Here is an 11,232-nt window from a genome sequence, read left to right as displayed (position 1 = left end):
ATATATATATATACACACACACACACACACACACACACTGACCTGGAGAATTTCTCTTTTGTAATAATCCAGAACCTTTTGTTTGAGTCCACTATTGCACACCGACTGGAGGCAAACAAGTCTTAACACCTTGATCAGTGAATGCTTCTGGGCAATACAGTCCTCAATGTAACCATTGACCTGGAAACAAAGCACAGACAGACCTATACCATCACCTGGTTTGGGGACCTCAAGAACTTTATACTATTATTTTTAAAAATCAAATAAAGGATATATGTGGAAGAATGACCCCCTCCCCAATCCCCCATTCCCTAAGCCCCCTCCAGCCCCTGGCACACACACCCCAGTCACCAGGAGCATAAGGCCAGTGAGGACACATTCAACAATCTAGATGCCTGTCTGGGCTCATCTGTCTCTATGGGCAATGTCCTGAGAGGCATGTGTGACTTAGTCTATCCCAGTAAAGTGGCAATTTATCAGTAACAGGAATGTTTTTAGAAGATGTAAGTTTTCATAAAATGAATCATTTTAAATTTACTAAAGAGGTGACTACGTAAAGAAATATATGACCAATTCTCTCTGCAAGCAAGTATCTCAATTTGCCTATTATAGCCCTTAAAGCTCTGATTTGGGGCCTGGGCCTCACCTCTCCGTGCATCGCAGGAAGTGCTCTCCACAGAGTGATGTGAAATACCTGTTACTGATAAAATCTGTATTTTCGCGCTTTTTTTTAGTATATTTTATTGATTTTTTACAGAGAGGAGGGGAGAGGGATAGAGAGCTAGAAACATCAATGAGAGAGAAACATCAATTAGCTGCCTCCTGCACTCCCCCTACTGGGGATGTGCCTGCAACCAAGGTACATGCCCTTGACCGGAATCAAACTTGGGACCTTTCAGTCTGCAGGCCAACGGTCTATCCACTGAGCCAAACTGGTTAGGGCTTCACATTTTGTATTTGCTCTTAAAAATACAATGGAGTCAAAGCCATTGCTTTTCTAGCTATGGCCTTATGTTTGATACAGTATCATTATTTGTTAGTTTAATTGTTCACGAACCTTATCGGTGTCTATTCCAGACATAAACTCCTGCTCCACTGTCAACTTATCAAAGAAGTCTTCAGAAGCTAAAATGTAATTAAGAGATTTGCAACTTAGAAATCAAATAAATGTCCTTTTGAGTGATATGCGTTTATGAACAGAGCATGATTAAGAAACAAGATATGCCAAAAAGCAAGCAGGCCATAGGCTGAAACAGGCTCCTGGCAAAAATCTTCTGAAAGCAAGGAAACCCTACGACCCTGCATCCCTAAGTTCCATCTAGATGGAGTGGACCCCCAACCCCTTTGCTATCCTCAAAACTCAAAAATGGTGCCTCAGAATCAGTGAAAGCTAATTTCCCCAGAGCATTGCATCATCAGATTCAACCGAGTTTCACCCAATTTCTATCCAACACTGTGCTGTATCTAAGATTCAAAGTGTACTTCATAATACAGGGCACTGACCAATCTCCTAGGCAGCTTTTACAGCCTGAGTTTTAAAGAGTAAGCTTGTCTTTAGTTTAATATACACCCTCTGAGCTCTTTCAAAACACTCACTGTATGCTGTAGACCAATTCTGTGGAAAGTTTTCAAGGGAAAAACAAAAACAGAAACAGAAACATCCCATTGCTCTAATTAAATAATCCTTAATAACAGAAGAAGAAGAAAAACTGGAGTAAAAAAATTAACTGCCTCATATTATGGTGGCAAACTTATGCAAAACTTTTGCTCCCTCTTATTGGCATCCCAAAAAGTTTACCAGATGATTACATTATTTTAATAATCAAAAGAAACGTGCTCACCACGAATGGTGCACTTTTAACTGTGAACATGTGTTCGCTTAATTAACCCTGAGAATCATGCTGGTGCCCATGGCCACCCGGCAGACACTGGGTAGGTCTGTGAGGCAGCCCAGGCGAACCTCATCCCTGGATACTCACTAGTGACATCTTTGATCAGCTCTGCGATTGAGGTGTGGTTCGCCAGTGAGCCTCTGGCGGCCTGCATGTGGGGCAGCTGGGAGACGAACTGCTTGATCTCCCCCACCGTCTTGGCGTTGTGCCTCTCCTGAAATGGGCAGAACCACCGAGAAAGGAAGATACTCACTGTCAGGAGCTCTGTTCTTTGTTTTGTTTAGTTTAATGTGGCAAAAAGAATGGGATACAATTGAATCGGGCCAAACCCAGCTACAACATCACATGGAAAACCAGAAAAGGTCCGTTCACCGTGCCTGTTCACGGTGCTAGTGCTTCTGTACCAAGCAAATGTCTGTGTTTTCTCTTCCTAGGTGCCAGTTCATGCTGGGAACAGTATTTTGTGGGCATCTGGGTATATGTGGGGGGACAGTATTGGGTAAACCATAGACATTTTGCAGTAACACACTAAAAGCACTATGTTAAGAGGAGAACATAAACAGCAAGTTCCTTCTATAATGGGAAGGAAAGAGCCATCCTTCTCACTGAGCCTTACTAGTAATTTTGAATAATGTCCTTGAACAAAGTGAACCTCGCTTAGTGATGAGAAAATATTTTTTTGTCAAATTGACTCATTTAAAGCAAAAGTACCATCAGAAACATAAAAATCAATTAAATGGATGTAATTCCTAAGAAAGATGAAATCTGGAAATACATCCTCAGTGGAAAATTAGCTTTCAAAAGTTCTCCAAATTCATGTCTCTAAAGCCTAAGTATTCCATCTACATCACACTGATTGTCACGGTTCAAAATCAACCTGAACCCAGAATGAAGCAGGGACCAGGCAGGAGCCGACAGGAAGCTGATAATGAAGCTGCCAATTTCAAAGCTCCCGCCGCTGGGGATTTCACTCATTATCACCCACCACGACTGCAGGGGCCTCTGCCACCAGCATGTTGGTCAACCTGGGGAGTTTTCACCCCAAATTGCAAGTTCTATTACAGAGGATCTTTTATTTATAGTACAGCTGGCTTCTTCTTAAGTGGGGTAGGAAATAATAAAAAAGGAGGGAAAACAAGTATTTATGGCAAAAGCTTATAAACTGCAAACACTGCCTGCCCCTCCCAAAAAAGGGGGAAAAAACTTAACAGAATACCTTTCTCCTAGAGGAGAAGTTAAAAGGGCGGTCTGGCCTGTGACAAGAGCAGCAGGTGACAACCACACCAGCTCACCTCAAACGCAGCCGAGATCACCTTGGCTTTCTTGCTGAGCACGGAGCCCACGGCATTGAAGTTCTTGTCTCGGATCTCGGCGTACAGCTCCTCCGCAGAGTTCAGCTGAAGCTTCTTGGCTTCCGTGGGAAGATCCTTACCGCCATCGCCCTGTTTCTTGGGCGCGAATTTCTCCGGAGGCAACTTCACGTAACCTGGACAGCACGGACGGGAACAAGCGCCTGTGTGCACTTCCTGGGAGAACCTCACAGCCCAGGCACAGAGCAGGATTTTCCCATCAGGACACATAAGCCGCCTTTACCGAAAAATGGTGCACAGCACTGAGGTTTTGACTTTTCCATGATCAAAGCAGGCTCGGATCATAAGTAAATCAGTCAGGATTATTATCAAGACTTCCTCCAATTTTAAATGCTGACAGAAACAAGCATCATGTGGGCGGAAAACAAGCACGCTGGTGACCTTTGACCTAAGATTCTGTCAAGCCTAAACTCTTGCAGGCCTTCCGTCTTCCCTCCAGTGTCTTCAACCGCCCATATCAGCCTTTCCCCTAGAGCAGTGGTTCTCAACCTGTGGGTCGCGACCCCTTTGGGGGTCGAACGACCCTTTCACAGGGGTTGCCTAAGACCATCGGAAAACACATATATAATTACATATTGTTTTTGTGATTAATCACTATGCTTTAATTATGTTCAATTTGTAACAATGAAAATACATCCTGCATATCAGATATTTACATGACAATTCATAACAGTAGCAAAATTACAGTTATGAAGTAGCAACGAAAATAATTTTATGGTTGGGGGTCACCACAACATGAGGAACTGTATTAAAGGGTCGCGGCATTAGGAAGGTGGAGAACTACTGCCCTAGAGTGACGTTCCCAGCTACATTCTCTGCTTTAGCAAGCTGGTCGCCTGTCATTCCCTGCTTTGATGATGCTGCCTGCCCCTCACCAGCACCACCCTCGACACTCTCTCCCTCTTTCCAAACCCACCCCAGGCCACCTCTCCCAGCTTCCCGAACGGCTGCAGTGCCGCCTGATTTAACCCCAGGCCTCTGCTCACAGGGCACAAGCACAGTCCTCACACTACACATTGGTTAGTCCGTTCACTTGGACACTGTTTACCTCTAGTGTCTAAAAGTCAAAAGCAGTATTTTTATATTTTCAAATATTCTGAGTTATATGCAAAGAAAGCACCTTCAAAAAACTGACCTATCAGTAAAAATAGATGGCACTTTACTTACTGTTCTGAATACCATAAATTTCATCAATGAGTCCTTCATATGTAAGCTGAGTGGCAAGGGGTGTTAACAAGTCCACATTTCGATCGAGCAGTAAGAGATTATCAAAAACAGGAAATACGGAATTCTGGCTTCCTGTGAACTCTCTCTTCATCCTGATCATCATATTGGCCACTTGCTGGAAATAAAATATTGGATCAGGTGGAACCCTCCTGAGAATGAGCCGATTTTAAAATTGGCTAAAAACTGAAAGACAATCAGAAAAGTAAAAAAAGAGAAAAACTGTGGAATGGTGCGATAGATAAGAAATTAGCAGCTACAGAAAGCATTTACTGCTGGCCACCCGTCCCAACATTCACACTGTGGCCAATGGCAACCGCTATTTCTCAATGGGGCACAAAATCAGGGACAGTCTATCTGTGTTACTCCTGGTAACTGTGTTCTATAAAGTCATGTGAACAGGGATTAGCGAGCACTGAGCCACGGCTCCTGGCGGAAACGGGGTGAGGTTCCTGCGGGCTCTGGTCACATTTCCATCAACTGGTCAACATGTAACCTTGTTTAATGTGTTGCTGTTTAAAGACACTTTAAGATATATTGTTGAGCCTGACCTGCATGGCTCAGTGGTTGAGCATCGACCTATAAAGCAGGAGGTCATGGTTCGATTCCCAGTCAGGGCATATGCCCAGTTGCGGGCTTGATCCCCAGTGTGGGGCTTGCAGGAGGCAGCCGATCAATGATTCTCTTTCATCATTGATGTTTCTCTCTCTTTCTCCCTCTCCCTTCCTCTCTGACATCAATAAAAACATATTTTTTAAAAAAGACATATTGTTGATTCACTGACAGTGAGCTCACAGCCCAAGGCCCCCTCACTCACACCTGAATGAAGCCCAACGTGTTTCCTCAGGAGGCTTACCACAACCTTTCTGTGCTCGGACACCAGACAACCTTTCACTACGCGCACGGACCCTTTAACAGCAAATCACCAACAAGAAGCACAAAGATGCACAGAGTGTGGCGTTAAGCAGCGTGTGGGCCCGCGTAGTGGCAGAAAGGGCACTATGGGCAGTAGGAGCTGAAACAAGAGGGCAGAGCAGCACTTTGTTCGACCTCAGCTGCCAACGTGCCCACTGGGCAACTCAAATTGTTTGCTGCTTTGGGCAAGTCTACAGAATGCGGAATGTCACTCTGGGGGTTATGAGTAAGTAGGCGAGTTCCCAAATAAAAGGATTAGTGGGACTTGTTTATAAATGGCTTCCCACTCCTTCCCCCTTCTTGGGTTCGAGGGGCCCTTCCTTCACCACCAGAAACACGGCCGTTTCTCACCCGGGCGCACTCTCCTTTCCCGAAGATCTGGGGGATGGTCCCGTACAGAGCCTGCAGGGTCATCAGCCCCTTGGCCGCATGGTAGAGGCTGGTCTGGTCGCTCTCCAGGTAGCACTCCTGCGGGGAGAAATGGAAGGTCACTGTCAGGCCACGATCACCTGGGTGCCCACCCCTGTCAGGCACTGGGATTCCACTTTGCCAGGGAAACAGGAGATGGGACCCAAGTCCCTTTTACAAAGCTGCTGTTCAGCACTCTAGGCCAGTGGTCAGTAAACTGCGGCTCGTGAGCCACATGCGGCTCTTTGGCCCCTTGAGTGTGGCTCTTCCACAAAATACCACATGCGGGCGCGCACGGAGAGTGAGATTGAAACTTCGTGGCCCATGAGCAGAAGTCAGTATTTTGTGGAAGAGCCACACTCAAGGAGCCAAAGAGCCGCATGTGGCTCGCAAGTCGCAGTTTGCTGACCACTGCTCTAGGCCACAGAGCCAACAGCTCAGCTCTCAGGGTACAGCTGTGGAAGCAATTCTCCGGGGGGCGGAACCTTCTGCAAGAAAAGGTTTCACCAGGCATGCCAGCTCTGTTTGTCAGCTCATGAGTAAATTACTGATTAATAAAAGCTTACACGGGTTCTCCCATTCACCAGGGTGAATATAAACTGGGGTAGGCCGAAACCGGTTTGGCTCAGTGGATAGAGCGTCGGCCTGCGGACTGAAGGGTCCCAGGTTCGATTCCGGTCAAGGGCATGTGCCTGGGTTGCGGGCACATCCCCAGTGGGAGTTGTGCAAGAGGCAGCTGATCGATGTTTCTCTCTCATCGATGTTTCTAACTCTCTATCTCTCTCTCCCTTTCTCTCTGTAAAAAAAATCAATAAAATATATTTTAAAAAAAAAACTGGGGTAGGACATTCTGGGAGGGCCACATGCTAGTACTCACAAATGTGAGCGTTCTTTGACCCCCAAAGTCCCCAAAGATGACCACACAACAGAATACTTTGCAGTTTTACAAACATGAGGCAGCTTTTCACATGTACCGACAACAAATAACGGCCGTAAACATTGTGAGCATTAAACTGGGCAGAACTGGAATCCCCACGTTTTGTACAGTAGAATGATGGAGATGATCATCGGCCTGCAAGCATGGCAAGCTGCAGAGCGCCTCCTTATGCTGAGAAATGCTGAATTATGCTTGCAGTTTAACAGTCACATAAGTAGCCCAGCCAGGGTGGCTCAGCAGTTGAGCACTGCCTCATGAACCAAGAATTCACCAGTTTGATTCCCGGTCAAGGAATATGCCCAGCCTGCAGGCTTGATCCCCAATAGGGGGCGTGCAGGAGGCAGCTGATGGATGTTTCTCTCTCATCGATGTTTCTATCTCTCTAACCCTCTCCCTTCCTCTCTCTAAAAATCAATACAAACATATTTTAAAAAATCACATAAGTAAGTAAAACACATCTTCATCAGAAATCAGGATTGAATTTAACATTAGGTAGAACTCTTAGCTTTACCATCCAGGCAAAATGCTTGTTTTCTTAACTGAATCCTTAAGTGAACACACAAAGCCCAGGGCTCAAAGTTCTCAGCAGTAAATAATTCTGCCCTTCTTTGCAAATCCCTGATTAAATAAACAGGAGCTCGTGCCTCTGGGCAGGTTTTGTCATGCCAAGACACGTTTCCTAGCTGCTGCCAATTCGCATTAATTACACGTGTGAATTAATTATGAGCATACCGTTATAGATAAATGGCAAAGCAAATACGGCAAAATGTTAATTCCAGAATCTAGGTCAGTGGTTCTCAAACTTTTGGCCCTTAAAATACAGTTCCTCATGCTGTGGCTCAACCATAAAATTATTTTCGTTGCTACTTCATAACTGTAATGTTGCTACTGTTATGAATCGTAATGTAAATATCTGATATGCAGGATGGTCTTAGGCAACCCCTGTGAAAGGGTCGCTTGAACGCCAAAGGGGTCGTGACCCACAGGTTGAGAGCCGCTGATCTAGGTGATGGGTATGTGGGCACTCCCTCTATAATTCTTTCAACTTTTCTCTATGTCTGAAATTTGGAGAAAGAAAAAAAAAAAAGAGTCCAGCTCTGGACAGTATGGCTCAGTTGGATGAGTGTCATCAGATGCGCTGTAAAGTTGCTGGTCCAATTTGAGGTCAGAGCATATACCCAGGTTGTGGGCTTGATCCCAGGTCAGGGTATGTACAGGAGGCAACCAATCGATGTCCCTCTCTCACATCGACGTTTCTTTCTCTTTCTCTTCCTCTCTCTCTAAAATCAATAAAAACACTTTTTTTAAATGTAACTATTTTTTCACTGGAAATGTCTACCTGGTAAAAAGGTATTATAATTAAAGTTAAAAGCCAAGCCTCACACTGGGAGAAGATACTAGCAGCTTTTATAACCCAATTTGCCATTTGCTAAAAGGAAAAATCTTAAACATTAATATACCTATGGAAAAGCTCAGCTTCCAGTAACCAAGGAAATGAAAGTTAAACAATAGCCTGGACACTGTCATCCTCGTAAATCTGGCAAAAGTGTAAGTCTGACACTAAGAAAGAAAATACCAAACGTACTTTGAAGGCTCCCTCTGACTCCATGGATAAGAGATCCCCATCGAAGGGAATGAGATCCAAGCTATACTCCTCCCTGTGAATAAAGGAGCCCAAAACACCCAGATCCTTCAGCCGCTGTTCACACAATAGGCTGCGTCGTGGCACAAACAAAATGTGGAAATCTCTTGCTGGGCCACGTCTGTCTTCACTGCAAAAGAGGTAACGTTTGTTAGTTTATGAGCTCTTTGAAGTCACAAACTATTTTATTTATATTATTCCCAGAGCCTGGTCCTATGTCTGGTACACAGCAGGCACTAAATAAAGGTTGGCTAGATAAATATACCAATATTGACTTTCAGGCCCAAATTGTTACCGTTGCTCTTTTTTATTTTCCCCTGAAAGGAAAGCAGCATTGATTCATTGCCACACAACTTTGTGATGCATTTTCTAGCATCCTCTCAAACTATTTATGGGGCATTAAAGCTTTTAGGTTTATTGAAACAGGATATGTGTGTCTTCCTGAAAACAAATGGCTCTTTAAACCAAACCAATGCAGATACAGGGTCTTACATTAAAATGAAAGATCATTCTTGACTGCCCTCTGCACTCTCCTTCACAGTGAACTTCCCAAAATAGCCCATTTGCTTTTAAGGTTTTAGGGGCCACACCAATCAATTGTACCAGAGTGCAGACTGGGCTGGGACAACTTCCTCTATAAAGAGATGTTGTATTAAATTTTAATCAGCTCTTACTTATTCTGCTTATGAGATTCAGGAACATTATATTTAGTATACTGAAAAACAACCATTAGAGGTTTTTCTTTTGTTCTTTTTAATTAGGGTCCCTTATACTAATGCAGGTCCAAATATTTAGCTGTCCTATAAAAGAATGGGGTTATGCGATGACACCCTGCCCCCAAAACTGTTTGAACAACTTCACGTGTCCCATCCCCCCCCATCCTTTCATGCCTGTCCCCGTTTTCAAAAGATCACCTTCCAATGCACAGGCAAGAGAGTGGGGTTGCAATGAGGAGCTCAGGACATTAAGACCACCTGGAGGACCGACCTCTTTTGGATCAAACACAAGCTCTGAGAAATACCTGAGCACATTTTCAGCAATTATATCCATCAATTCTAGCCTGGGTCTGACAAAAAAAATAATATTTTTGACATCGGCTGCAGGCAAACGACTTCCTTTAAGGGTGAACATTTTTTCCACTTCATGTTCCTAGGAAAACACACAAAAGTTTAACAAAAACTTGTCTTTACCTGTCATATCCAGACTCAGACATCCTACCCTCATAGCCAAATGCTCTTAGTACTTAATTATCCAAATTTAGATTCCCCAAAGCCAGATGTATAAAGCACCAAGTTTCAGGATGAAGTCACTGTTATTGTATCTGAATTCAAATGACTCTCACATGATTACCTGTCAGAGACACCAGGTAATGGTCATATAATACAATGCTAGTAAATTCCCTAGAATTAGAATCAGTTTAGCATCTCAGGCCAAAGGATCACTGTATACAAAATGTTAACCAAGAATTAGTATCTGTGTTTACAAAGACCAAACAGCTTTATAAGCTAATTGTTCAGGAGAAAATGTGAAATTCCATTCTTATTTCAAAAATGCGTAATTATTAATCCCTCAACAAAGCCAGAATAGCTCACTTACCTTCAGTAGTGAATACTGTGCAATCAGGCCAAATGGTCCTGTGAGGTACTCATCCCAAACTATTGCCTATAAGAGGAAGAAACATTCTCTTATTACGGTTACTATCAGGAATGTCAACAATATCAACAGAAAATAGCAGTCATACATAGTAGGACTCTCTGCTTCAAACTCTGAATTAAAAAAAAATTTAAGTATTTTTATTGATTTCAGAGAGGATAGGAGAGGGAGAGAGACAGAAGCATCAATGATGAGAATCATTGATGGATGGCCTCCTGCACACCCCCTACTGGGGATGGAGCCCACAATCCAGGCATAATATACCCTTGACCAGAATCGAACCCAGGACCCTTCAGTCCACAGGCCAATGCTCTATCCACTGAGCCAAAATTTCAACAGACTCTGATCACATTCATAACCTGCAGGTCTAAAGAAAAACAGCAAAGGCAAGGGATGGTACTAGTGGTCACAGGAAAGTTAAGACTCCATCACTGTCCTCAACAGAAAGGAGCTGCAGTGTGCTGTGTACCTGTGTCATGCTATTGCTGGATTAAACCATATGAAAACTGCCAGTGGCAACAGTTCAACCTAGTATTTTATATATAAGTATCATAATCCAATTAGATAAAAATTAAAACCTTCGATGTAGGTATTACAAATCTTATTTTGACAGAAGGAGAGTTGAAAAGGCTCAGAAAATTTAAGTAACATGTTCAAGGCCACAGAGTGACCTTGCATCCTATATTATAAAGAGCTAATATGGTAATTAGACCGGATGGTGGAATGATCTTTCAGAAGGATGAGTGGCCGAGGAGTGCCGGCCAGGGGGTCCAGCAAGGGGGGTCCCCAGGGCCAGGAGGGCCAAGCCCCCTGCACGAATGCGCACCGGGTCTCACAGTGGTCGGCAAACTCATTAGTCAGCAGAGCCAAATATCAACAGTACAACAATTGACATTTCTTTTGAGAGCCAAATTTTTTAAACTTAAACTACATAGGTAGGTACATTGTTATTAACTTCATTAGGGTACTCCTAAGGCTTAGGAAGAGCCACACTCAAGGGGCCAAAGAGCCGCATGTGGCTCGCGAGCCGCAGTTTGCCGACCATGGCTCTAGTGCAACATAAGGGAGTCAGGACTTCACCTTAGGCCTTCACGGCCCCACAGGTCATTGCTCTGTGGCCCTGGGAGCATTTCTACTGCTGAACTCGAGGATCGTTTCTTTTCCTTGTAACTGACGCTTTTATTGAGACAA

The 11,232-nt window shown here is 44.0% G+C and overlaps 1 protein-coding gene across 2 annotated transcripts in view; it reads right to left on the bottom strand.

The window, feature by feature from the left end:
- The window catches only part of VPS33A (VPS33A, CORVET/HOPS core subunit), an 18,205-nt gene that overhangs the window by 5,930 nt on the left and 1,043 nt on the right, over positions 1-11,232 (bottom strand). For both annotated transcript variants that reach the window (XM_006768893.2, XM_006768892.2), the window contains exons 2-10: positions 9,985-10,050; positions 9,410-9,537; positions 8,332-8,518; positions 5,753-5,869; positions 4,430-4,604; positions 3,185-3,378; positions 1,980-2,106; positions 1,058-1,125; positions 43-180 (exon numbers count right to left, since the gene is read on the bottom strand). In XM_006768893.2, coding sequence (XP_006768956.1) covers positions 43-180; positions 1,058-1,125; positions 1,980-2,106; positions 3,185-3,378; positions 4,430-4,604; positions 5,753-5,869; positions 8,332-8,518; positions 9,410-9,537; positions 9,985-10,050 — 1,200 coding nt within the window. The remainder of the gene's footprint in view (positions 1-42; positions 181-1,057; positions 1,126-1,979; positions 2,107-3,184; positions 3,379-4,429; positions 4,605-5,752; positions 5,870-8,331; positions 8,519-9,409; positions 9,538-9,984; positions 10,051-11,232) is intronic.

This window comes from Myotis davidii, unplaced genomic scaffold, assembly GCF_000327345.1.
Source record: "Myotis davidii unplaced genomic scaffold, ASM32734v1 scaffold223, whole genome shotgun sequence".
NCBI lineage: Eukaryota > Metazoa > Chordata > Mammalia > Chiroptera > Vespertilionidae > Myotis > Myotis davidii.
This window is presented reverse-complemented; position numbering and strand designations above follow the sequence as displayed.